This window comes from Lipotes vexillifer, unplaced genomic scaffold (genome assembly GCF_000442215.2).
Source record: "Lipotes vexillifer unplaced genomic scaffold, Lipotes_vexillifer_v1.1 scaffold426, whole genome shotgun sequence".
NCBI classification, from domain to species: Eukaryota; Metazoa; Chordata; class Mammalia; order Artiodactyla; family Lipotidae; genus Lipotes; species Lipotes vexillifer.
This window is the reverse complement of record NW_006779491.1, coordinates 950,452-978,241: the sequence shown is the minus strand read 5'-3', so window position 1 is coordinate 978,241 and position 27,790 is coordinate 950,452. Positions and strand designations below refer to the sequence as shown.

The 27,790-nt window shown below is 42.7% G+C and overlaps 1 protein-coding gene across 2 annotated transcripts; it reads left to right on the top strand.

The window, feature by feature from the left end:
- Window positions 1–676: 676 nt before the first annotated feature.
- Window positions 677–27,790, top strand: NIPSNAP2 (nipsnap homolog 2). 2 transcript variants are annotated; one of them, XM_007452665.1, is made up of 10 exons: window positions 677–826; window positions 10,583–10,722; window positions 10,805–10,850; window positions 13,692–13,786; window positions 14,122–14,192; window positions 15,118–15,258; window positions 16,121–16,152; window positions 21,048–21,142; window positions 25,275–25,358; window positions 26,638–27,790. In XM_007452665.1, exons 1-10 carry the CDS (start codon window positions 735–737, stop codon window positions 26,700–26,702), a joined length of 861 nt encoding a protein of 286 aa, XP_007452727.1. In that variant the 5' UTR covers window positions 677–734; the 3' UTR covers window positions 26,703–27,790. The 2 variants fall into 2 exon arrangements, with proteins under 2 accessions (XP_007452727.1, XP_007452728.1); XM_007452666.1 differs by lacking the exons at window positions 10,805–10,850; window positions 14,122–14,192 and having other exon boundaries at window positions 707–826.

Below are 27,790 nucleotides of genomic sequence, written 5' to 3'. Positions count from 1 at the left end.
TTTCCCTTGGGACTGCGCTATTGTGCCAGCTCCCCAGGGTCCATCCTCCACTTCCCAGGCACCACCGGTTACACGCTCTCCCGTCCGTGTTCCCTCCCTTCTCTCCGTTTCAACACTTGACACTCCAGTCATTTCACATCCAGCCCCACCAGACTGGGACGGCTCGAGGGCGAGGATGGGGCCCAACCCACCGGTGCTGAAATCAACGGGAACAATGGAGTCTGGAGACCACGAGAGAACCTGAGTGTGCGTCCATCCAGAATGCTTCTATTAGAGCGTAATTTATTTTTGAAAAGGCAATATATTTACACGGAGCAAAATCCAAAAGGGTATTCGGGGAGAAGCCCGCCCCCTCCCCAGCTTCGCACCCCAGGTCCTGGATTCCCCTAGGAACCGTGTTACTCTCCCCTTGTGGATCGCTCCACGTGCGTTCAAGCCTTGCCCTTGTCCCTTTGGCGCACTCTGTGTTACGCACCGAGCTCCTTTCGCTGGAGCTTAAAGTCTCAAAATAGGTTTTTCTCCGGGTTCCCTTTCTCGCGGTTCGAAGCTGCGGGACCTCAGCGCCGGCACGCACTGCGGACGCGACCGCCGCGGGCCCCGCTCCCCCTGGCGGCCGCGCCCCGCACTGCAGCGGTAGCGCGCCCGCCCCGGCCCGGCCGGGGGAGGGGTCGCGGCGGCGGCGGCGGCGGCGTCAGCGGCGGCCCGGGCGGTGGGAGCCGAGGCGCCGGAGCAAGATGGCGGTGCGAGTGCTGCGCGCCGGCGGAGCGGCCTCGGCCGGCAGCTTTCTGCGGCGGGCCGGCCCCTGCAGCCTCCAGCCCGGGCTCTGGTGAGCAGCGCCGCCCTTTCCGGGAGCGGCCGGGGAGGGGCCGCCGCGGGGCGGAGGGCACGGGTCCCCGGCACGAGTCTACGCCCCGGCCCGGCCGCGCTCTCACTGGGTAGGGCCTCCCGGACTGCGGGGCGGCGGGACCGAGGCCTCGGTCGGCGCGGCTGGGCGAGTCGGAGACTCGGCGAGGTCGGAGTGCCTGCCTGCCTGCCGGGCCGGCCGGGCTCAAGGTCACGGTGGGAACGACGCTCGGCGCCGAAGCCACGTCCGCGCGCCGAGCCTGCCCGGCCTACAGGACCCTGACCCGGCGCGACCCGGAGCAGTGGCAGGGCGGCGGGCGCATGCCTGAGGCCGCAGGCCCTGAAGTTGCGGCCGCCTGAGAACACTGCTCGCCCGCGCAAAGCCTCAGTGCTTGATTCCGCAAATGGCAGTAGAGATAACCCTCACCTCCTGGGTTGTTGGGAGGAAGAAATAAAATACCGCAGCGTCCCCGGTGAGCCCTCAAGTGGAGGTCGGAGAAGTAGTGAAGAGGTGTCAGCCCTAAGAACAGTCGTTGACTTGCATTTAAAAGTAGATAGCGAATCAAAAAGTATGTACAGTTATCAGCACTAAGGGGACGTTGGCTTCGTGTTTAAACTCTTTTTCTAACCTCATTGGATTAAATATTTGGTTTTCAAAATCCATCCCTGAGATAGCCATGTCCCATTTTCCAAATCGAAAAACCAAATCCCATACTAACTTACACGTCGATTTGCTTCTTTGGTTTCTTTACGTTGGGTAACTTAAATTTTCTCTTTCTGTTTGTGTTTAATTAAATAGTGAGCCTATAGAAAATGCAGTTGGCACTTAAAATTGGAAGCGGGAGGGAGCTACCTGTTAAACTAATACGGGCCAGCTTTATACTGATACGGCTTATTTAATGTAATCCTAGTAGCACTCTTAAGAAGTAAGTAATAGGATGTGCATTTTAGAGATGAGAAGGAACCTAAAGGGCTTGAGACACGTGGCTGGAAAAGGCATTTGAACCCAAGTTTGTGAGGCTTGAGGCCCAGTGCCCTTCCTTGGACTCATGCTCAACTTGTGTTTCAAAATTTGATATTTATGTTTCCAAGTCGGTTAACAAATCACCCTCCTTTTATTTTTATTCTGTTATTAAGTATCTACTGTTGCTTTATTTTTTCACACAGATGATAAAAGCCCATGAAATTGATATTTTCTTCTTTTCACAAAAGACAGCTGAGACTGAAGGTGTTCCCCTAAAGTGCCCAAGGTCACTTGAAGCTAATAAACTGGAGATTTGGACCCGGGTGTGCCCGGTACCCCCACTTCCTGCTGGGGCCAAATGCTCTTGACACTGGCGTCCTTGTCTCTATACAAGGTCCCCTGTACCTTCTGACTACTCACACTTTCCTGGGCTATACTCTGCTTTAACTGTAGGTGTTCTTTAGGACTCAGTCTGGACCCAGCTAACTCATTGATTCTATCAGATATTGAATGTATATGATGTCGGTGAAGCCCTATGGACCTGAGCATAATAGCCATGGTCACTCTCCCCAGGAAGCCATGGCAGAGGTGAAATCCCATGTAGACTTACAGATTGAGGTAGGTGGCATGGGAGAATCAGGGAACCTCCCTGCATGAGGTCATGGAAGGCCTCTCCGAGAAGGTGGCATTAAGCTGAGACCTGAAGGGTCAGTGGGCATGAAAGCCGTGAATGGGAGGAGTCAGGCATGCTGGGAAACCCGAGAAAAATCTAAGAGCAGGTGTGAAGGGAAGATGGAGAACAGGTGGCGAGCAGCAGGGCCCTGATAATTCCAGGCCGTACAAGCCATTGAGAGAGCTTGGATTTTACTCTCGAGAGACATGGAAGATGTTTAAAGGTATACACTTTAGTGTGACATGATCTGATCTACGTTTTTAAAAGATCAGGCTGACTTTGAAAAGGGGACAGGATGATGGCCAACTAGGCAGATGCTGGTGCCATTTACCGAGACTCGTTAGTTCCAAAGGTGAGAGTGCCCACCACGTGCCAGGTGCTGTTGGGAAGCATCAGTGAATAAGACACACAGGGTGCTTGCTAGTCATTCAGAGAAGGAGGAACAGGTGCAGGGTGGGGAGGGGGCGGATCCAGGGCTGTTTTGAACCCTGTGAAACTGGAGATGTCTGTGGGCTACTCGAATAGAAAGACCCAGTAGGCAGTTGGCTTATTGGACCTATATGACTCCTCCAAGGAGATGTCTGGACAGCATTTGAGAGTTGTCAGCATATAGGAAGGCAAAATGTTAATAGATCCATGGGTTTCAGTATACTATATTGTATTTTATTGAAATTTTTTCATAATAAAATGCTTTTTTAAACTATAGGAATGGATGAGATTTGCTTGAGGAGTGTGGATAGAGAAAGAGCTGAGAAGCAGGCCCTGGGCTGTATGGATATTTACAGGCTGGTTATAGGAAGGAGAGGCAGTAAGGGAGCTGGAAGGGGCAGCTGTGAGGTCATTATTGGTCAGTGCCCGGGGGCGGTATTTCAAAGAGGGAGTGGTTCAGCTGTGCCAGATGCTGCCAGAAGGTTAAGATGACGGAAGAAAACCACTTACCGACAGGGGTGTTGTGAATGACATTGCAAGAGTGGTTCCAGAGGGACGGAGGACGCGTTCCCGGGAGGCCGATTTGCCAAGCACATCTTCGCTCTCTCTGCTCAGTGCCAGGCCCTCTGCTCAGCTGTTTACTGAGCCCTGCACCAGTGTCCCCCAGGTGCTGGAAACGACCATGTACCCAGAATTTAACTCATCTTCCTCCGGCAAAGCCTACTTGCTCCTCCTGGGTTCTCTCTCCCCAGCCGTGGAACATCTTGCATTTAGTGGTCCAGGCCAGAAACCAGGTCTTCCCCAAGCCTTTCCCTGCCTGCTCCCACCCGTCCAGTCAGTTGCCAGATCTGTTAGTTCTGCCTCCAGCATGTCTTGACTGTGCCTCTGCATCACCACTCGGCTGGATTCCTATCAAGAGTGTAGACTTGAAGCCATTGGTGAGGGGGACAGCTAGAGAATTCCCCAGAACAAATGAGTAGGACATTTTCCTACTAGAAAGATCTCTGACATGAACCCTGACTAGATCCTAACCCCTCTTCCTTTCCACCCCACCTCCACCAAGAAAAAAATCTATAAAAAACATTTTAGGGACAATTGGGGACATTTTAAGATGGAGTAGATATTAGATATTATAGATTATTATTTTCCTTAGATGTGATGTTTATTATTAGTGACGTGGTTTGTCCTTGATCTTAGGAGCTGTGTGCTGAAGTATTTAGGGATGATGTATCATGATGTCTGCACTCTGGTTTCATATGGTTTGGTAAAAATGAAAAAGCAAAATATATATAAACAGTAAAAATTATAAAATGTTCATTTTTCATCTAGATACAGGGCATAGCGGGCTTCGTTACACTGTTCTTTCATCTCTGTGTCTTTCAAAATGAAAGGTTGGGGAACCCCTGTCTCTAGCAGCAGTGGTGAAGACAGATTTACTGGGCTTGGCGGCGGGGCGGGGGAGGGGAGTCCCATGGCTCCTGCTTTAAGGCAAGACTCTTCTTTGGGTGGGCCCTTCGGCCTCCGCCCCTCCCTCTCCCCTCTGCTGTATTCACATTCCCCTGGCTTTGGCAGCTAGAATTCTGCTTCCAAGAAAGTCCTTCCTCCCGTGGGCAGCAACCTGACAAACTGCTCCTCATCTTCCAGGCCCTCAGCTCAACAGGTGCCTCTTCAGAGGGCTGGTCCAAGTCTCCCTCAGGCTGACCTAGACCCCACTCCCTCTGCCTCAGCCCGCCACGCCCACCACCTGTGTCTCCACGGAGGGGCCCTTCTTCCCCTGGGCTGTGATCACGTTTGTCCGTCTGCTTCCACCAGCAAACCGAGCTCTGTGAAGTCGGGGCCAGGCTTATTCCTCTTGGTAGCCTCAGCCTGGCCCAGTGCCTGACACGTGCAGGGCACAGTCCGTGCATATTTGGTGATCAGACGACCAAAGCCCCTTGCCTCATCCTGTGGTCTCTGTGTTAAATGTATTTCCCTTCTGTAATTTGCCCCGACTAAACCAAAACACCATCTTCCACACCTAATCAGTATCCGTGTCTTCTCCTCTTCACCTCAGGAGTATCTTTTGAATGTAATCCATCCCATTCATCCCTCCTGCCATCATCTTAACCCAGGACCATCCTTTGGTCCATCCAGTGAGTATCAGATGCCTTCGGTGTGCTGGTACTGCTGGGCTGGGCAGCCCGCCAGGAGCCCAGGAGCCACGCTCCCTGCCTTTCTTGCTTAGTCCACCGCCATACCACCGCCGGGCTGCTTTTTACACCTGGATCTTTTCTGAAAACTTGCTAGCATTGCCCCGTCTACAGGATAAGGTCCAGCTGATAGGCTTGGTGCACGGGAGCCCAGCCCCCCTGGCCCGCTTGCCCTCCCGTGGTTCCTCTCACTGTCCTCCCACACCCTGTTCTCTTGCCTTCCCGAACGCTTTGCTGTTCCAGAAACATGCCACACAGCTTCACGACTCCACATGCCCCAGGACACATTGTTCCCTTTGACTGGGATTATCACTGGCTTTGTCCCCTGTCTTGCTTGTCCTCCAAGACAGAGCTAGAATGTCTCCACTGGAGTCCCTCTTGCTCCTTGCAGGCCAAGGCCAAGGCGGTTCATTCCCTCGAGTTCCCACAGTGCATGTGAGTCCACAGTGGCTGTGACTGCTCTGGCTGTTTGCTGATAGGTTTTTCCCATGACAGTGGGCAGGCTAGGCATCTGTTCATCTTTGTATCCATTGAGCCAGGCACATATTGCTTATTCTATTTAGAATCTAGTGTTTTGTAGGATGTGCTGCCCCCTACCTCACCCGCTGTAAAGTGCCACCCAACCCATATATGATGTTATAAAGACAGCTGATTGCAGTGTTTGTCACTCTTGGTAAAGCACCCTGGCCCAGCCCAGGTCTTATCACCCTGACAGCTCTTAGCATGGCTGCTTCTATCCCTTTCCGTGATTCAGCTTGGACTGGGCACAGGAAGCAGTTTTGGTCACCTGCCAGCTGAAAGATTTCAGAGTTCGACAGTCAGTTGGGGCTATGCTGCGCCACACTGTTTTTCATTTGTTAAGACAGTTGATACCCCACTTTGACAAGTAAGCAGCACTCAGGTTCTTGTGTGTGTCCTGTGATGTTGACTATTTCTTAGGTCAATCTTTAGCTTACAAAGTGGTGTCATATCCCTTATCTCATCTTACCCATCCTAAAGTAAATCCCTTTGGTATTAAAATCTGGAACGAATGCTCACTTGGGGAGATTTGTGTGGAGGAAGCATCCCTTATTAGTGAAAATATTTTGAACTTTACAGTTAGATCTGGGTTCATATTTTTATCTTGCTGCTTCTTAGCTCAGGTTGTGTAATAACCTCTGTGAGCCAGTCCTTGAAATGCAATAATACCTACCTTGCTAGATTGTTGCGGGGATTAAATGAGAAGACAGGAACAAACTGCCTAGTCCAGTGCCTAGCAGGAAGTATGTGCTTATTAGCTTGTAATCCCCTTAAATTCTAAGGAGGAAGGGAAGAATTACTTTGGAATTTTTTTCCCTTCCAGATTTAGTCCATCAATAATTCTTTATTATGCTCTCTTATTTTATAAAGTATTAAATGCCATAGGAATTAAATATCAATATGAGTGCACATGGTATACGCTTGTCTATGCACTTCTGGAAGGATTCATTAAGAACTATTAGTAGTGGTTGCTTTGGTGAGTATTTCTTAATGAAATTCCTTAGTGCTCATATTTTTAGAAACTTCCATTGTACCCCTTTCCTAGTTCATAATTGTTATTCCTAAAAAAAAAAAAAAACGAACTATACAAAGTGCCGTTAAAAAAATCTTAAAACTGGGCTTCCCTGGTGGCGCAGTGGTTGAGAGTCCGCTTGCCGATGCAGGGGATGCAGGTTTGTGCCCCGGTCTGGGAAGATCCCACATGCCGCGGAGCGGCTGGGCCCATGAGCCATGGCCGCTGAGCCTGCGCGTCCGGAAAATCTTAAAACTTTCTACTTTGCATATCACTAATTTTATATGCTTGCCATTTGCTTCATGATATTATTTAAGCAAATATCCCAAAACATGGTGTGTTTAAAATACTTTAAACACGGGAATTCCCTGGTGGTCCGATGGTTAGGACTTGGTACTTTCACTGACGAGGGCCTGGGGTTCAATCCCTGGTCAGGGAACTAAGATCCCACAAGCCACGTGGCACAGCCAAAAAAATAAAATGAAATACTTTAAACGAATTGACAAAAATGTTTTTATTTTTATTGAAGTAAATTTTACCATGATTCATTTGGAGAATTGCTTTCTTCAGAATTACTTTATTTATATAATCAAAGAGTGGGGACTTACCTGGTGGCGCAGTGGTTAAGAATCTACCTGCCAATGCAGGGGACACGGGTTCGAGGCCTGGTCTGGGAAGATCCCACATGCCGCGGAGCAGATAAGCCCGTGCGCCACAACTACTGAGCCTGTGCTCTGAAGCCCACGTGCCTAGAGCCCGTGCTCTGCAACAAGAGAAGCCGCTGCAATGAGAAGCCTGTGCACCACAACTAGAGAAGGCCTGCGTGCAGCAACAAAGACCAAATGCAGCCAAAAATAAATAAATTTGGAAAGAAAAAATTAAAAAGAGTGAATTGAAAACAAATACCATATGATTTTGGTTTCTGCTAAAGAGCTAATAGTTTTTATATATAATTTCTTTTAAAAGTATTTTTTAAGTAGTTTTAAAAACAGTTTTTAAATCTCACCATTAATCAGGTGCTGTCCTAAGTGCTTTAAGCGTATTCACTAGGGGTTAAACATGTACTTAAAAATATACAGAGTAAAATAAAAAACATAGTCAATACAGATATTATATGGGGGAAGATGTGTGTCTCCTCTTATTAACTCTCCATCCTTCCTTCAGGGATACCACCATTAACACTTTTCTTAATTCTAAGGCATTTTAACATATAATAAAAGCAAAATGGAAGAATTTCCAACTTCTTTTTACAAATGCCACTTAGGACTATATTTTTTTGTCCTATGCACTAATAAGAAAAATTGCATGTACTGGTATTAACTTGTTATTTTGCTTATTTAACATGAGCTTGCTGCTTTTTAATCTTAAAAGTTTTGAAAAAATGCTTTTCTATTTCTTGATCATTACTGTGTTTATAGAAAACATTTTATTGTTAGTTTTATATTTGTATATTTTGTTTATATATTTGTATGCTCTATCGGTCAAAAAAAAATCTTTTTATCTGGTTTCTAGCTAATATCCTATGAATTGGTTTTTAAATTTAAAACAGTCATATGGAGTGAAAAGTGTTCTGTAATATTTGTTCATTAAAGCAGCAAGTCAATTTTTTTTTAAGCAAAAAAAGAAAAATGCTGCCATTGTAACCCGTGAAATTTAGAGTTCTGTTTTTTCTAAAGCACCATAGTTGAATAAGAATAGGAATTTGTATTAATGTGGAATCCACTCATTCATCTCATGAAGCATTGGGGAATTTGCATGTCATGCAAGTTTTTCTTGCCTCTTGTTTAAACTCCCCTTCCTTAACACCTGGGGTCACTCTCTCTTTTCCTCTTATATTTGCTTTATGGTATCTGTGCCCTTAAACAGGTCTGCTAAACAGATTGAAAATGGTCTGTAGGAAATCATCTAGTGTTTCCAATAGATCCCTCCAGAAAAGGCTCACACTGGCCTGTGAGTAGCCAGACCTTGTTTTGAAGCACTGGATAAGATCTGAGTGTTTGTATTGGTCATTTGGAATTCCAGCACGTTACTGCCCTTGGCATGATCTAGCAAAGGGCAGAAAAGATCACTTATGTGTACGTGAATTAAAGATTAAAACAATAAAGAGTATGCCGTGATAGCCCCGGCCAGAGAGGATGGTCATCCGCATAAAGGCGATCGTGCAGAAAGAATGGGCACAGACTCAAACGACTACATTCTGTATGATTCCATATATGAGACATTCTGCAAAAGGCAAACTGTAGAGACATAGAACAGATCAGTGGTTGCTAGGAGTTGGGAGAAGGGTTGATTACGAAAGGAGGAATTTTAGGGAGTAAAGGAACTGTTCCCTATCTTACCGTGGTGGTGGTTACATGGCTTTATGCATTTATCAAAACTCACAGAACTGTATGTCCAAAAAAGAGTAATTTTACTGTGCATGAATTAAAGTGGAGAAGATGAAGGGACGCGATTTGTCATTTGATTATGGTTGTGTGAAGTTAGGAAGAGGGTGAGTCTCAGCCAGGCTTTCATTTTTAAAATCTTGTTCTCAGGTTATATATACCTATATACCTTACCCATAAAGGAGTTTCTAAACATGCACTTTAGATATTTTAGCTAATTTTAGGTATAAAAATAATATGTGTATGTGGAAAATTCTCAAAGAGTCCAGAAGGTTATACAACGAAAGGAAAACTCCTCCCATCCCAAGCCCACTCACAGTCCCCAGATGTCCTCACTATTAAGCAGTTCACTTTGTGTGTGTATTTGTGTACTGTTCTGGGCCTGCTCTTCCATGTAACTCATCTCAGCGATACCAACATATCAGTGCGTGTAGATCTGCCTCATTCCTTGTATTGATTGCATTCTATTCTGATTTTGGCTCTACCTTGATTTATTTGGCCAGTCCCCATTAATGGGTTCCAAATTGCCTGTACCAGGAACAAACTGGAAACAAGGTAGTAAGGAATGCTTGCACGCATTCAGCTGTGTGCACTTGTCTAAATATAGCTGCCCGTGGGACATACTACAAGTGCAACTCTTAGGCCGAAAGGCCTACACAGTTTTAATTTTGCTATAGATAATGTCACACTGCCCTCTAGGGAGGTCACACAAATTTGTGATCCCACCAGCAAGCATATGGGAATTAAACATGCACGTAAAATTTCACGGGTAAAGTGTAGTTTGTTACTTAAGTCAAATCTATCCTCACTTTCTGACAGCATGGATAGTAGGAGTTCAGTTATAAGATGAAAATAAGCAAATTATTTATACGTTAATGAAGTCTGTATTCTTAGGTTTTTGTGAGTTAAAAATCTTGATTCTAAGGTTAGTTTAGGGGTAAAATAGTTTTTTAACGAAAGAATTCGTTTCACTTTCTCTGTATATTCCTTTTCACATTCTTTTGTTGTGGTAAAGTACATATAACATAAAATTTGCCATTTTTAAGTACAGTTCAGTGGCGTTAAGTATGTTCACATTGTTGTACAACTGTCACCACCATCCCTCTCCAGAACCTTTTCATCTTCCCCAACTGAAGCTCTGTGCCCATTAAGTAGTAACTCCCCATTCTCCCCTCCCCTCTGCCCCCGGCAACCACCATTCTACTTTTTTTCTCTGTGAATTTGACTATTCTAGGTTTCCTTGTATGTTTTTTCTATGTTGAAAATTTCCTTGGAGGAAGGAAGGACACACAGTGGAACTCACAGAGATACACGTGAGAACTCTCCTAGGAGTGCCGAAGTTACTTCTCTCACACTCCACTCCTGCGTTCAGAGTGCATGCTGGTGGCATGGAAAGTGGACATGCGGTATCCCAGGTTCTAGAATAGTGCCTAGATGGCGTGCTCAAGGCGTATTTGCTGAATGGATTGATGAATTTATGAAAACAGTGTACTACACGACACAACCTAAAGACCCTGGGATCTTTGTACCTCTGATTAAACTCAAATTTTTGCATTTGCTATTCCATAGGAAATTGGCGTCTTCCATTAACAGACCTCGAGAGGACAGCTGGTTAAAATCCTTATTTGTCCGGAAAGTTGATCCAAGGAAAGATGCTCACTCTAATCTCCTAGCCAAAAGGGAAACAAGCAGTCTGTACAAATTACAGTGTGAGTCATAGGTTTGCTATCTTCATAGTTGACTTTTTTCCCTTTGTTCATAAGTTTATCGTTGAATTTTCTTTTGTTTCAGTTCACAATGTTAAACCGGAATGCCTAGAAGCATACAACAAAATTTGGTGTGTATACCAAACTATCCTTTACTTGGGGAAAAATAATGATTTTAATATTTGTCAGTTGCACTAACCCTTGATAGCAGAGCGAGATCTTTCATGCCTCTTCTTAAAGCTGAACTTGGAGAGGCTCTTAAGTTGAGCTCTGTTGGGCATTACCAAGGATGTTTTGCATTTTAAGCGCTCGTTTGGCTAACTCCTCACATAGGCTATCAGACTTTGGAATGTTACTAGACTCTTTCAGGTTGGAAGGGACCTTGCAAGGCGGTCTAGCCCAGCTACTCATCCAGTGCTTGAGTCCTTTCTGCAGCCCTTCCTGACGCTATGCTTAAATACATTTCATACGCTCCATTTCTGGACAGCTCTGAGTGTTAGAATTCACATCCCTGGGACCTCCACTGTGTCCAGTTTTACTCCTAAGTAATATTGCCGCGTGAGAGCCCTGTATGGATTTCAGTAGAGCTGCCATTTCTTCCCGGGTCTTCCATCCGCTAGGATTCAAGTCCCTTCAGCAGATTCTCATATGACATGAAACCCATATATTATTATAGAATTTGTAAACTTTAAGACCAAAGAGAATTAAGTGCATTAGTTATTAACAGAAATAGCATTTTAATGATCAGTTGTCCACAAATATAATTTAAAAGCTTTTTTTTAACCTTTCATATCTGCTGCTTTCATGAGAAAGCAAATGATTTTGTTACCAGAATCAGCATAACTTTCAGAAGCAAAACATCTTTTGTTTTATTTTTGGAGGTGGTTCGTGAAATATAACATTAGCGTTGAGTTTCTTGCTCACCTCAGCACAGTTCTCTTTATTTTAGAAGTGTCCTAAAAACAAAACAAATGCTTTTTTCTAATTCTCTTCTCATAAAATGAAATTTTTCTGTATGCTGATGTTTCCCTGGATTATCTTTCCTGCCCTGTTTTTTTTTTTTTTCCCCACTTCATCTCCTGTCTCAGATTCCTGGCTATCTATTCATGTTCTCACCTCAAACTCAATGTGTAGAATTACCCTGCCCTTCCAGTTTCTCCATGTGTGACACTCACCATGGTTTTATTTGACTCTTGCCTTAGTTTTATGTGATTAGCCAGTCACTAAGGGCTGTGTATTCTTCATTTGACGTGTATTTTGCTTCTCTTTGCTTGTTTCCCTCTCCAGGCCTGTTGAGGCCCATTTCCAAGAAGCCCTTTCTGACTGCCTTCCTGGGTTTGAAGCTGCACCTGTACCTTCACCCCACCCTGTAGTCCATTACCCAAAAGTTTGTCAAATTGATCTGCTTGAGTTCTGTTTTCTCCTTCATCATGTTTGTTTATCTTTTCTCTGAAACTTTCAGCAGCTCCCTGTTTCCAGCCTGGTTTTTAGGGGCCCAGATAATGAGGTTCTTCCCAACTCATCAAGTTCTGAGTACAAGTACTACCTACCTTACAGCCCCCATTCACCTGGGTCATCTGTGCAGGCTTCCGTCTTCCACACTAGCTCCAGTGCTGGGTTGTTTACTTCCTGATCATGTCATGTGGCAAAAGGAAAACCCAATTCCATTTCCCTGACATAACCTGTCTTTCTCCATCCCCGATTTCCATCAATCCCATGTGATTTCTGAATATTCATGGGTCATACATCAGATACATTTAATATCTGATCTTAATTTTAAAAGTAAATGCTACCCTTCATAAAATTACGTGGTTTGGTCATTGTACTGGGTCTTAAAGTCATTTGAGTTTTCAGTTAGACATAAGACCATTCAGAGCTTTTCTCTGTTAACTAGTCATATCCACCCAGTCCTAGTGCTTCAGCATCAGGTGGTGATCACTAGCTTAATATCACTTGACGTCAGCAAATAATCAGAACAGGTTCCATTTCTGACCCTTGATATCTTTTTGCATCCATTGTTGGATCTATATGGCACTTTTTCATCGTAATTTTTCCATTCAAAAAGTGTGCAAATTTTAGCTTTTCTCTTGGTGTGATGCAGTTATGGCTCTTCCCTTTACCTTTCCCTGTCCATTAGAATCTGTAATGTGGGAAGGTTTCCGTGGAACCAGGCTCTGGCACCTCTGTTAAATTAATACACTGCCAGGACCACCATGCGCAATCAGTAGCGACAAACTGGGCGTTGTGTCCAGCGTGGGATTAGGTGCGATACCTTTCAAATCCCCTCAGCTGGTTGAATTGAGTAGAAACTAATTTATGCCTCATATCGTCTCTTTCATTTGGATTCTCCTGCCCCTTTGACACCCATCGGCATTGTTGGGGTCGGGGTTGCTTCCAGACTGTGTTGTGCCCCGGCTCGGTCGTCTTCCTTAAAGCCCACTCGTTCTCTGCTGCTGCTTCCTGTGCCTCCTGGGCCGCTCCTGTCATCCGCCCCATCCTCCACATGACCTTCTTCCCTTTCTTTTCCCGCGTTCTGTTTCTCCTATTCCCATTTCTCTCATCCTTCCCATCTTTCGAACCAGCAAAAGTTAGCTTTCATACACATCACTATTCCTAAGTATATACTTCTTTTTTTTGGTTTGTTTCTGAAACATCAAATAATAGACTCATAGTTCCTGGAATTTTTGGACCTTTGGCTCTTCTTTATCATTTTTATCAATATACTTGAGTTACTTACCACTGTTCTAGATAGCTGGGGTATCAGTCACCTACGCTTCTGATAATTGGGACATGAGAGCACAGCAGAATTCAGCCCAAAGGCTAATTCTGCACGTCTTTTTATCATAAACGTATTCTGAGGTCAGTTGTCAGAACCCAGAGTAGATGACCTCTTCCTGTTACTGATCATGTGTTGTCCACCTGGTGTGATTTCGGTGGTGGTTTAATTAGTGTTGCTCTCTCTTCTCTTTAAGTCAGGAGGTGTTGCCGAAGATTCACGAAGATAAACATTACCCTTGTACTTTGGTGGGGACTTGGAACACGTGGTATGGCGAGCAGGATCAAGCTGGTAGGAAGCAGAAGTCTTTGGAATAAACTCTTGTTCCTTAAGCCTTTACTGTCATTACTTAAATGATTTTTAACATAATGCTTGTTTTTATAAGCAAAGCTTTCCAAGTCTCAGTCTAGTTTTATGGTTAAAGTAGTTTCTCCAGTAAATCACTGCAGAAACTCCTTTTTGATCGTTGTTCATGTTTGAATCTATTATTGAAACTTTATGGTGTAACTTGAGCCAACACACATTACAGTTTTGTACTGTGTTAACACCATGCGTATCTAGAATATTTTCAAGGTAAGAGTATCATGAAACTCTAAATGTATGTTATCGTTTAAAATATATTTCAGTTCACCTCTGGAGGTATGAAGGAGGTTATCCAGTCCTCACGGAGGTCATGAATAAACTCAAAGAAAATCAGGTAATGATTTTTGAAAAAGACTAATGATACAGTAGATGTTAGTACAGAATTAAGTGACTCTTTTCTGCCATCGTTTTTGTTAGTAAACTGTTAGTTTTCTGTAGTAAAAATTTTATTATTTGGACTCTTGAGGTTGTATTTAAACATAGAGTAACCAGTTGTAATACTATTAAAATGATAGTTCTTATTGTAAAAGTCAGTTGTACTTTGATAAGCTGGAACTTTGAAACCGGTAAGTCAGTCTGGGTTACCTAACACATATCTACTTCAGGAACTGACAACCACATATTCTTCATCTTGGGCCGACTTTGCTATCCTCCCCCTCCCTTCACGAAGAGGTGTGTGTTAATGGAGAATATTCTACCAGCCATACATTATTAGGAAAGAAAACCTTTTGTGTAGACTCCCGTCCATATATAAATGACTTTTTTTTTTTTTTTTGCCTCGCTGTGAGGCTTGTGGGATCTTAGTTACCGATCAGGGATTGAACCCGTGCCCTCAGCAGTGAAAGCACGGAGTCCTAACCACTGGGCTGCCAGGGAATTCCCAATATAAATGGCTGTTTGATTATCTGATGTTTTGAGGTGTCCATGTCACCTGTCTCAATATGCTGTCAAACAGTTAGAAGAACCTAAAATCTTAGGAAATTAAATTAGTTTACTTTGTCATTTAAATAATTAGGATGACTATGTAGTTTGATATCTAAACTTGGACACTTTTGAGAGTGAAAGGGATACTAATAGTCATTATGCTGGTTCAACAAGATGTAAACTGGGACTGTCTCAGGCCAACTGGACCCTATTTATAATAGTATTCTATTGTGGGAGGAACATAAATGTTGCTAAAGTGGGTTTATATTATAAATCTTCTAATATTTATGATATAAATATTAGAAGATTTCACGAGCACCTTTGTTCACTCAAAGGAATTTGCGGAATTCCGTAAGGCGAGAAGCAACATGCTTCTCTCGAGGAAGAATCAGCTGCTATTGGAGTTCAGTTTCTGGAATGAACCTGTCCCACGGTCAGGACCGAATATATATGAACTCAGATCTTACCAGCTCAGAGTAAGTACTGAAATAGGAGTTAACTGTCCCCCTGTTCTTCTGTGCAGAAGGACACGCCCCCCTGATGCTGAGTGGACAGCAGACCCTGAGCGAATGTTCTGTGACGTGTGTTTGGCTCGTTTTCTCCCCTGTCCAGTTCTTATCCTCTTATTTCCTTTTTTTAAACCTTCCTTCTTTCTCCTCCTTTCTCTTTGCTAAGCTCATTTGTTTTTTATAGCCTTACACCTAAGAGAAAAGACCTAACATGCAGGACGAGCTATATTATATAGCATCTATTGTCATTGAACTAGAGCAACTAATAAACATGTGACTGTTGAATACATTATACAGCACTATAAGACAAAAGGGGAATAATATTTGTACGACTTTCTAGATATTTCCCTACTTAGGTGACCACTAAAAAGAAAGGCCCAGGTGGCAACATAGTTAAAGTGAAAAAGTATCAGTAGATCTTGGTGGTCTAATACTCAGTATTATACTGGGAAAAGAACAAGTGATGTCCTTGTTAGGTTTACTTAAATTGAATTATTTAAAAATTTCACAATAAAGTCTGAATAGGTACCAACAGTTTAATCATCGTGGGCCTAACTATGGTTTTTATGACTATAATTGGATGACTTAATTAACTCTCACTTTGTGTGTATGTTGTCTTCTTAGATGAAGCCACAGAATATTACTTCCACTGTGGGATAGGTATGAACACAGTGAATAATACTATTTTGTTACATTTTTTGTATCTGTTATATCTCACATTATTAAAAGTTAATTTTTAAGTTAGTCTTGTCATTTGATGTTTTTTATACTGTTAGTTCCATATTTCTTCACAGAAGAGCTAACAAACCAAATCCAAATCTCTTTTCAGCCAGGAACTATGATTGAATGGGGCAATTACTGGTGAGTATTTTAGCAAATGATGAGTTTGTTTAGTCTTATAAATAGATTCTTTTAGGCCATAGTGTTACTTCTAGAAATAAAATCTGGGGTTAGTGCCATGATTTGATACTAGACTGTTGTTTTGTTTGATATATTTGTATTATGAAATTTTTCAAAATATACAAAACTAGAGAGAATAATACCACAGGTCTCCCTTCCATACCCATTACTTAGCTTCAGTAATTATCAACACGTGGCCAGTCTTGATTAGGTCTAAACCCCCCAACCCAGAGTATTTGGAAGTAAATCTCAGACAACATAAAATTTCATCTATAAATATTTTAGTATATATCTCCAAGAGATAAGGACTTTTTATTTAAAAAAAACAAAACCCCCCAAGTGTCACATGAAGTTATTTCATATTCTTCTTGGATGTTATCTTTTCTGAAATGTTGCTTTTGTCACATAAACAGAGCACCACAATGATACAATTGCTTTTTTTTTCTTCTTAGTTTAGCAAAATATGAATTTTTCTTCAAACTGATCTATAGATTCAACAGAATCCCAATCAAAATCCCAACAGGCTTTAGAAATGCAAGGGACCCAGAATAGCTAAAACAACCTTGAAAAAGAGGAACAAAGTTGCAGGACACACAATTCTCAATTTCAAAACTGACTGCAAAGCTAGAATAATCAAGACAGTATGGTACTGGCATACAGACAGGCATATAGATCAATGGGATAGAACTGAAAGACGAGAAATAAATTCTCATGCATGTGAGCAATTGGTTTTTGACAAATGTACCAAAGCAATTCATTGGGGACAGATAATCTTTTCATCACAGGGTCCTCAGACAACTGGGTATCCTTGCAAAAAGATGAATTTAGACCCCTGCCTCACACTGTATACAAAAACTAACCGAAAATGAATTGTAGACCTAGATGTAAGAGCTAAAATACAACACTTTCAGAAGAAGACATAAGAGAAAATCTTCGTGACCTAGGGTTAGGCAAAGAGTTCTTACATAAGCACCAAAATCACAATCCACAAAAGAAAAGAAATGGTAAATTATAATTCATCAAAATTAAAAGCTTTTGTAATTCAGAGGATACAGTTTTAAAAATTAAAAGACGGGTCACAGACTGGGAGAAAATTTTGCAAATCACATATCTGATAAAGGACTTGTATCCTGGATATATGAAGAAATCATACAACTCAATCACGAGAAGATAAATAACCCAATTAAAAAATGGACAAAGGACTTGAATAGACAGTTCTCCAAAGATACACAAATAGCCAAAAACATATGAAAAGATGGTCAGCATCACTAATCATAAGATAAATGCAAATCAAAACCACAATTATTTTCCATTCATCTCACACCCTTTAAGAAGGCCATTATCAAAAGAATGGAAAATAACAAGTGTTGGCAAGATACAGAGAAATTGGAACCCTTGTGTACTATAGGTAGGAATATAAAATGGGGCGGTCATCATGGAAAACAGCACAAAAGTTCTTCAAAACATTGAAAATAGCATTACTCTCTGACCCAGCAACCCTACTTCTGTGTATATATTCAAAAGAATTCAAAGCAGCATCTCAAAGAGATGTTTACACACCCATGTCCATCACAGCATTATTCACAGTAGGTAAGAGGTGGAAGCAACCTAAATACCCATCAACAGATGAATGGATAAAAATGTGGCATATATATATAATGGAATTTTAATGCAGCCTTTAAAAAGAAGGAAATCCTGCCACATGCAGGGTGAACCTTGAGAACATTATGCTAAGCAAAATAAGCCAGTCACAAAGGGACAAATACTGTATGATTCCACTAATAACAAAGTTTCTAAAGTAGTAAAAACCATAGACACAGAAAATGAAAAGGTGGTTGCCAGGGGCTAAGTGCAGGGGAGTTGGTGTTTAGTGGGTATAATTTCAATTTTGCAAGATGAAAATGTTCTGGCGATCTGTTGCACAACAGTGTGAATAGACTTGGCCCTACTGGCCTGCACAGTTGAAAATGGTTGAGATAAATTTAATGTTAGGTGCTTTTTACCACAATAAAAAATAAAATCATAAAATAAATTTGGGGGAAAAAAATTTAATGGTCAAAGAATTTGAATAGACATTTCCTCAGAGGAGCTCTATGAATGCCTAAAAAGGACGTGAAAAGCTGCTCAACATCCCTAGTCAGTATGGAAATGCACAGTAAAACCACAGTGAGATGGTACTTCATACCCACTAGGATGGCGATAATTAAAAAGACAGAATAACATGTTGATGAGGTTGTCAATGAATTGGTACCTTTACACATTTCTGGTGAGTGTAAAATGGTACAGCCACTTTGGAAAAGGAAAACCATGACTTTTTACTTACTTTCAATTTATATATATTCTCTTTTTTTCAGTTATAAAATTTCTTGCTTTGGGCTAGATAATTTCTAAGATCTACCTCCAGAAAACAGTTCTGGGATCTTTTTTTCTAATGAATCTTTTCTTCTTAGGTCATCAAAGGCCAAATAATGCAAGGTAGAATTCCTTTTCATTTGAAAACTAAGAAATACATATTTGATTGTATACTATTATTGTAGACATCATTTTATTAAGGAATTGGGGGGTAGGGTTGATGCTATAAGTAAAGTAATTTAGTTGCCCACAGAATAGGATCACCCAGTTCTATGTTTCCGTATTACTCATTGAGACTTGCCCACCGTGGAATCCACAAGGAAGGAACTGAGGTTATTCTTCAGTTATTTTAAAAATTATTTATAAAGCCAGTTCAGCATTCAATTTGTATTTTGGCACATAGGTAACTAAGGTGGTGATCTCTTCACTACATGCTTCTGATTATTTCCAGGCTAAGGCAAGTTATGTTTTCTTTGCCTACTGAGAAAGTGAATGAGAAAAATTCAGAATGAAATGAACAGTCCTGAATATTTATCACTATCAATGAAACTAAGGGTTTTCCCCCTTAGGGTTAGAATGCACATTAAAGTGATTTGCTTAATTTCAATAATTTACAAATCAGATTTGTAATTTTTGTGAAGATTATGATCACTTAACACTACATGTAAGGTTAAAGAAATTAACATAGCTTGGAGGTAGCCCATGGGGGCAATAGCAAGAGATCCCTCCTTTTCCCCTAAAGAACCTGAAAGCATGGGTCACCTTTGTGGAGTTGAGCACGTGGTGAATGAGAGCCAAGATGTACAAAGTGACCTTGAGGAGACTGGCTTCCTCACTCCCACCACAGGCTGCCCTTGCAGCACACCCCCCTTTGAGATGTTCTAATTCAGTTACTGTGAAGATTGCCTCTAAGAAGAGAATGCGCTGGTCAAGCCGACTCACTTACCTTGTCTCTCACTGTGGATATTAGTGGATTGAATCCTTGTTCATAGTCTCCAGCTCTTTTTTTTGTGTGTGTGTGTATTATGCAGGCCTCTCACTGCTGTGGCCTCTCCTGTTGCGGAGCACAGGCTCCGGACGCGCAGGCCCAGCGGCCATGGCTCATGGGCCCAGCCGCTCTGCGGCATGTGGGATCCTTGCGGACCGGGGCACGAATCCGTGCCCCCTGCATCGGCAGGCAGACTCTCGACCACTGCGCCACCAGGGAAGCCCTCCAGCTCTTTTAAATGAATTAGAATGAATCCATCTTCCCAAGTCCTGTCCACTCTGGCACCCTAATATGACTGAGACATCAGGCCAAGCCTGGGCAGTGTTGATATAAATTGAATGGATAACGGGTGTGGAGTCTCTTGAGAGACTTTGTGACCTTCCTACATCACTTGAAGCTGCTTCCTTCATTTTCAACTTTGATTCTAGAAAACTGCTTTAAGAAAACATACATTTTAAAAACTTGTTTAGGATTTCAAGTGCATCACTAAATATAAAAATAAAGTACTGGTGCAGACACAAAAGAAGGTGTTTAAAAAGCTGATACCTTTTGCAGCAGGGAATCTTAAAAAGCAAAGTTTAAGGCAAGTGCCAATTTTTAACCAATTTAATCACAATTTCATGTTATACACATAGACACGTGTATCCATACATGATGCATACATAATGAATGCCATTTGGTACTCATTTTCCTAACGGTTTGCTCAGGTAAGTGGGGAGAAAAGGAGGCAGCTTCAGTGTTGGCAGTGACAGTGAACTGCCAGGAAGCTCACGTCCATGGGTCTTCCATATGCTGTCCGAGGGGTCGCAGAATTTGACACCCGCCCTCGGCCGTAGATCACAGAGCTTACGGGTTTCTCAGAGTTCGTGGTGTGCAGCTGCTTTGTAGGTGCGGTGCACTTGCTTCCTCTCTGTTTTAAGCCCTGTTCTCGAAGCAGGGTCCCTGTCTCCCTTGGAGTACAGTGCCTGTGGCACCGTGGGGTTCTCGGATCGAGGATTCCCTCACTTTCTCTCAGTGTGTTCTTGGAAAGCAGCTTTTTTTAAGTTGACAGGTCCTAGCCTACCCTCTGCCAGTTTTCTAGACTTTACGTTAAGAATCAGCAGTGCAACCACATATCCTCACGTTGTTGTTTTTATTTATCTATTTTGGCTGGGCCGGGTCTTCATTGCGGCATGTGGACTTGGTTGCGGCATGCATGCGGAATCTAGTTCTCCAACCAGGGATCGAACCTGGGCCCCCTGCATTGGGAACGCAGAGTCTTACCTACTGGACCACCAGGGAAGTCCCATGTTGTTTTTATTTTAATAGTTATGAATTACTGTCCACTTTTCACAAAAATGACTGCTGTAGCTATAGAAAGGTACATTGTAGCTATAGAAAGGTACATTTACATCTTATGTACATTAAGATAACTTTCAAATGCATTCTGAACAACTTGCGCTGAGGATGGAGGGAACTTACTGATACTTTTTAACATACCTGATTCAATATCTGAACGTTGTTTTTTTTCTTATAGGGCTCGTGCAATTCGCTTCAGACAAGACAGTAATGAAGCAGTTGGAGGATTCTTCTCGCAGATTGGGCAGCTATATATGGTGCATCATCTTTGGGGTATGTTTTTTTCCCTTCATATTTGTATTCCTGGGATTTCAGAGTTCATTACTAACTAACTTGTCCTAGGCAGTAAATCATATCTCAAGTCAGGAACCTTAAACACTGCAGCTGAGCCAAATGTCCCAGATGGAACGTAGGTGCTGGGCTACCCGGAACAAGAGGTCAATAGTGAAGGGTCCACAGATGTGCGGCACGTCAGTGCGCTGGTGAAAGTGAGAGTGGGGCGAGAGAGGTGAGGCAGCAGCCCCGGGCAAGGGGAGATGATAGAGCTGCCCCCGGCTCCCTCAGGGACGGTCCTGCATTCCATGCAGAGGAGGTGCCCACACGCGTGCCTACCCCCTGCCTTGGGTCTGACTCCACTGTCCCAGAAGCCCTTCTCTAGCCTTTTCCATCCCCGCCCACTTTGGTTTGGCACCATCTTTGGTGTCTTTCAGGGCCTGACTCAGATGTTCCCCTTTGTCCCCAAGGGAATGTTGCTGTCCCCTGAGCCCCCAGAGCCCAATACTGTGTGTGTGGTCACAGTCATGGCTGTTTGTGTCTGTCTTTCTGCTGAACAGGAACCGGGTCTCAGCAGTAGCTTGGTTCATCCTGGGCACATTTGTAAATGGTTATTAAAGAGATGAAAAGCATGACTTTTTCCAAACCTTATTAATTTGCTGAGGTGTTGGTTTGCCCTGTTTAGTCCACCAAGTGCTGCGGAGTCATGTGCCTGCTGGGTTAGCAGGAGGCTCAGAGACGGGTGACAGGTCTGCTGAGTGGAAAAGCAAACCTGAGGGACAGGCCACCAGGCCACATGCGGTGGGTGACGCAGGGAGTTCCAGTTGGGGTCCTCCGCGTTAGGAGTGTATATCAGGATATAAAGGGATACAAAGCTATGAATTGGGGGAAAACCAATGAAAGGTGGAATACGAGCTAGACTTCAGCATCTAGATGGGACTGACAGGTAGAGGTGGGAAGAGGGGGCTGGAACAGCCATGGAGACACGGGAAATTATAAAAAGTGCTCAGAAAACTACAGATAGTGCCGACAAGGCCAAACGGTAAGATACCTGCCAGGGACCTGGGTCTAAATGGGTGAGTTGAGGCAAGAAAAGTCATTTTCACATTGTGCCCCTGGAACCTTTTCCTGAAACCCTCCGTGTCTGGGGAGGAGACCCCACTCCAAACCCCCGCCAGCCACTGCTCACCTCAGCCACACACACTGGGCTTCCGTGGCATTTAAAGATTGAAACCTGCACCAAATGATTAGAGGCCACCAGCAACCCTCAGCTCCCGGAATGTCAGGGGCAGTGGTGTTCCTGGGAGTTGTTTTCTAGCCAGCTGAGATTTGACCTAAGGATCAGAGTTTTCAAATGGAGTAGATTTGCAAACAGATCTTTAAAAGATGTGTTCTTTGTCCCTGCCTTTTGATTATACTAACTGTAATTTAACCTTTATGGGTTCAAGGTGAGAGTGAAGTCATTTTTATCATTATTTTTTAGTGCATGATCTGTCCAGAGGATATAAACTGAAAAGACAGACCCCTCCCCTTCCCCAGCCTGGAGGGGCCTCTGAGGGCAGCCTCTGTAGTGAGCGAGCGCGGAGACGGATGGGTCAGGACCCACGTGCTTTGGCGCACAGGCAGAGGTCAGGCACATGTCTACTCTGAGGCCCTGCCCTTCTCCACCTTCCTTTTTGTCTCGAGTCTGTGTCCCCAATGTCCACTGCCCACTTCCTACTTCATAGGAAAAAGTCTTGAGATGTGCAGAGATGAATTCTCAGTTGTCTGCCCCCAAAACTCAGCCTCACTTTTCCATTTTTTTTAGAGAAAGAGAACCAACATTTATCAAGCACCTCCAGTGTGTTGGTTATTTATGCACCATTACCTTTAATCCTTACAGCCACACACCACAAATGAGATACCTGTGACTCACGGGTGGTGAATAAATCACCCAGGACCCACAGCTGTTCAGGAGCTGAGCGAGGCTCAGACGTTGGCAAGTCTGGCTTCAAAGCAGGTCTTCCCCCCAGCACAGCCCCACTTCCTGTTACCCTTGCACGTGATGCCATCCCTCCCCCACCTCCTCAAGGCCTCGCTGCAGCCATGGCTCCTCCACCACCCAATCTGTGGCCTCCTTCCCTTAGTATATGAAGGGGCTCAGTGCCTCCCATCTTTAAAAGCCTCCCCAAACCCAAAGGTGCATTGACAGATGAACAAAATGTGGTTTGTTCAAATTCATAGAAGCAGAATGTAGAGTAAAGTGTATCGGGTTGGGAGAAGAGGGGAATGGGAAGATATTGTTCAATGGATAATGGTGGCACGACGTGAATGTACTTAATGCCACTGAACTACACATTTAAAAATAGTTAAAATAGTAAATTTTGTTATGTATATTTTACCCCCCCCCAATTTTTTTTTTAATTAAGGAAATTTGTAAAAGAACACAGGCCTCTCCAACCTGTGTTCCCTGCGGGGGGTGGGGCAGGGGGGTGGCGAGGGGTCACCACATGGTACCCTAGGTGTGCACCCGACCCCGGTGAGGACACTGCTGCTTGTCACATGAATGTTAACTGTTTTCCTCCAGGTGGTGAGAGGTAAAAGATTTTGTTTTCCTTCTATTTTTCAGCATCTTCAATACTTTATGTAATAAATTTATACCCCATTACTAGTGGAGGGAACTTTTGTCTTTAGATGGTCAGATTGCCAGGCCTGCAAGGTTAGGTCTTCTCATAGGGAGAAGGAAGCCCCAAAACAGAAACTAGAACTGAGGAGGGAGCCCTGGTTGATCTCTTAGTCACGACTGACACTGTGTCCAGATGCCTAGGAGGCATTTCCCTGGTCACTGGTTGGAAGGATCTTGCCCGGGTTGGGAATCAGAGCAAGGCACCTGGGTGAGATATCCAAATTGTACCCCAAGGACTCTGACCCTTGACCCATGCTCCTCCCTCCACCTGGAGCGCCTTTCCCTCCCGTTCCTGCGTGTCGATGATAAAATGGCCCTTAACCTGAAGACCCACTTGGTCAGATCACAGCTTCCAGGCAGCTCTCCCTGGTCAGCTGTGTTCTCCCTGTTGCGTCTCTTTGTTCTCCACTGCCTTGAATACAATCTCACCCAGATCACTGTAGTGCTTTATAAAAGCTGAGAAAAATGGAATCTAATATTGTTTATCCGTAGTCTGACAGTGTGTGGTTACAGATTTAACGTGTATTGAGGAAGTTCACTTGGTCTGTAAAGGCACGTCTTGAATCTGCTGGACTGTGAGTCTTGAGAGCGGGTGGCTTTGAGTCTCCCACGAGGCCTAACACTTGTTCAAAATAGCCAGCTCACCATCATTCCAGCTTAGTACTGAGTTCCCGAAGTATAGGCGGTCCCTGACTTACGACGGCTCAACTTAGAATTTTCCAGCTTTACGATGGTGCAAAAGTGATCCACATTTAGTAGAAACTCTACTTCACATTTTGAATTTTGCTCTTTTCTTGGGCTTTCAATACATGCTCTCGTGATGCTGGGCAGTGGCGGCTGCAGCTCCCAGTCAGCTACACAATCACGAGGGTGAACAACCAATACACTTGAAACTATTGTTTTTTACTTCTAGTGCAGTATTCAGTAAGTTACATGAGATATTCAACACTTTATTATGAAATAGGCTCTGCGTCAGATGATTTTGCCCAACTGTAGGCTAATGTGAGTGTTCTGAGCACGTTTAAGCTAAGCTAGGCTAAGCTAGTCTATTCCAGTAGGTTAGGTGTATTGAATGCATTTTCGACTTAACAGTATTTTTGGCTTACAATGGGTTTATTGGGATGTAACCCCATCATAAGTTGAGGAAGGTCTGTAGGCTCTTTGAGAAAATGAGGAGTGCAGCAGAATCAACACTTAATGGATACACAGTTGACCCTTGAACAACACAGGTTTGAACTGCTGGGGTCCACTTATATGCAGATCTTTTTCAGTAAGTACACACAGTACTATATGACCTATAGTTGGTCAAATCCAAGGGTACAGAACCATGGATACAGAGGGCCGGCTATGGGATTTGAGCACCTGCGGATTTTGGTATTCACAGCGGATCCTGGAACCAGTCTCCCACTGTACTAGTGGAATTATGTTTGGTTTAAGTCTTAATTCTTCTGTGTGGCTATTTTTAAGCTTACAAGGATCTTCAGACCAGGGAAGATATACGGAATGCAGCATGGCATAAACACGGCTGGGAAGAACTGGTATATTATACAGGTAATATCTTAATAGGCATAAAACATTTCATTCCTCTCATCTCATTGTTTTAATGTTCTTTCACCCTGAAGCTAATATGTATTTTAAAAAAAAATAGTGGGCTTCCCTGGTGGTGCAGTGGTTGAGAGTCTGCCTGCCGATGCAGGGGACACGGGTTCGTGCCCCGGTCCGGGAAGATCCCACATGCTGCGGAGCGGCCCAAAAAAAAAAAAAAAAAATAGTACGTTGCTCTAGGATCGTGAATTGTAAGGTTGAGGGAATGGAGAAATAGTCATATTTTTCTTTGACAGTTATAGGACATTTTTTCAATAGAGAATATTCATTCTTTCAAGTATATATGTTGTCTGGTGCAGTTCTCAGATCTTCACGTGTTATAAATTTTACATCATTACCCATTTTGTACATTTCTGTATTCTCTGAAAATTTATTATACAAATAAATTTTTTTCTAAGCTTTTCCTTTCTCATCAAAATTGTCCATTCCCCAAAGCATTACAATTTAATACAGCAATTAAAAAGTAATTTTGAAAATTAATTTGGTATTTAGACTTTCCATATGTACATGTGTATGCATGTGTACATATGTGTACACCTATACATGTATGTATACATACACACACACACACACACACACACACACACTATGAAATCCTAGTTGCTTGATTTTTAGAAGAAAACAAAGGCTGAATACCACCCAATGACACCAATGCAGGTACCACCTATGTTGCACGTCAGGTACATTTAAGCCCAGTTATCCTACCAGGAAGATCAAAGAGTAATTTGTTCTGGAAAATAACTATTATCTTGTCTTTTAATTCAAAAAAATCATATAACTGTATGTGGCTTTGCTGTTTATTCTTACATTTCCATAAGTTCCCAAAGATGTGTTTTACTTATAGCACTGACAGTTCTACAAGTACAGTGTATTTGTTCCTTTATACAGGATACAGTCAAATTATTTGATGTTATATAAATTTTAATTCAGTTGAAAGAACCTTCTGAGAAAGCACCATTTTTCTCACAATATGGACTTTCCTAATTTCCTACAAATGAAACACATTTCCGACAGAATGTTTTAATATCATCTTATAGGATGTCAGCTGATCTGCCATTAGCTTGTGTCTTTCTTCCCCTGAGATCAGTCCTAAATATTCCAGTACTCTATTCTGATTTCAAGCAGCATGTCTTCTGAATATTCTTAGCAACCTATTTGTTAATGTATATTTACTGCAGTCTGTTTAGAAAAGAACAAGCCTAGTAATCTTGATCTTTGTTTTCAGTCCCACTTATTCAGGAAATGGAATCCAGAATCATGATCCCACAGAAGACTTCACCCCTCCAGTAAAGCTACAGAATTTTGATGTGCCTACATAAATTTATGTGACAAGTACTTGTCATAAATTAATTTGAACTGTATATCGAGTGAAAAAGAAACACTGAAGTGTAAACTGCTGTATATAGCTTGTAAGAGACCTCTTTTCTTTAAAATTTACAAAATCACAAGAAAGTAAACTATTACAGTTTGGCTGATTGTAGCAGTGCTCTGTAGTCCTCTGAAACATCCCTGTATTTGTTGAATATACCTTACAATACCGGGCCACCTCTCCCCACCCTCCAGGAAAAGAGGGCCCAAATTAAAATTGGAATCATCTCCAAATAAGAATCCAACCATGGAAAAAAGTTAGCCATTTCTTTATAAAAAGCAAATCTGTTTTATAATTACAGATTTTTAGACAAATTTCTTGTATCAGGAAGAAATATAAATTTTGTCATGTTTCTGTAGCATTTTTCTGAGTCTCAGACTAGGAACAAATTATGTGTACCCAATACCTGCAGATGTTTTACTTCACTCTCATTTTTAATGTCAGCATAATAAACAGTGTATCATTACTGAGTTGGAAGTGGTTGATCGGTAATTCAGTCTCCACATTGTGTATCATGGTATCTTTATATGAGAGGAAAAAATGGCTTGAACCTGTGTATCATATGTGACTTTGAAATGAACACCTTGAATAGCACTAATTTTTATTTGTAATATTTTTCTATAACAAAACGAGTAGCACTAGGAAAAGAGGTTTTATTTTGTAAACAATCATCTGTGACCTCAGACATTCTCTGGTTAATATTTTAGTAAGCTCACAGACGATTTTTCCAAGATCATGTATGAGGGGTGGTGCATGTTGAGATTTAAATTGGCATAAAGCTTCATACTTTGTCTAGCTCTGATTTAGTTTTTTAATATAGTGTGCCAATTTTGTGACTGTAATCATGTGAAAGTCCTGTTGAAATGAAAAATTATGTCTGATCCCCAGATCAAAGAATTTATGTTAAAGTGTGAATAAAAATCTCATACCAAATGTCAAGCTTGTACATGCGAATGGTTTTCTCCAAGAACATATAAAAGTCAATAAAATCCTCTTAATTTTCACATAT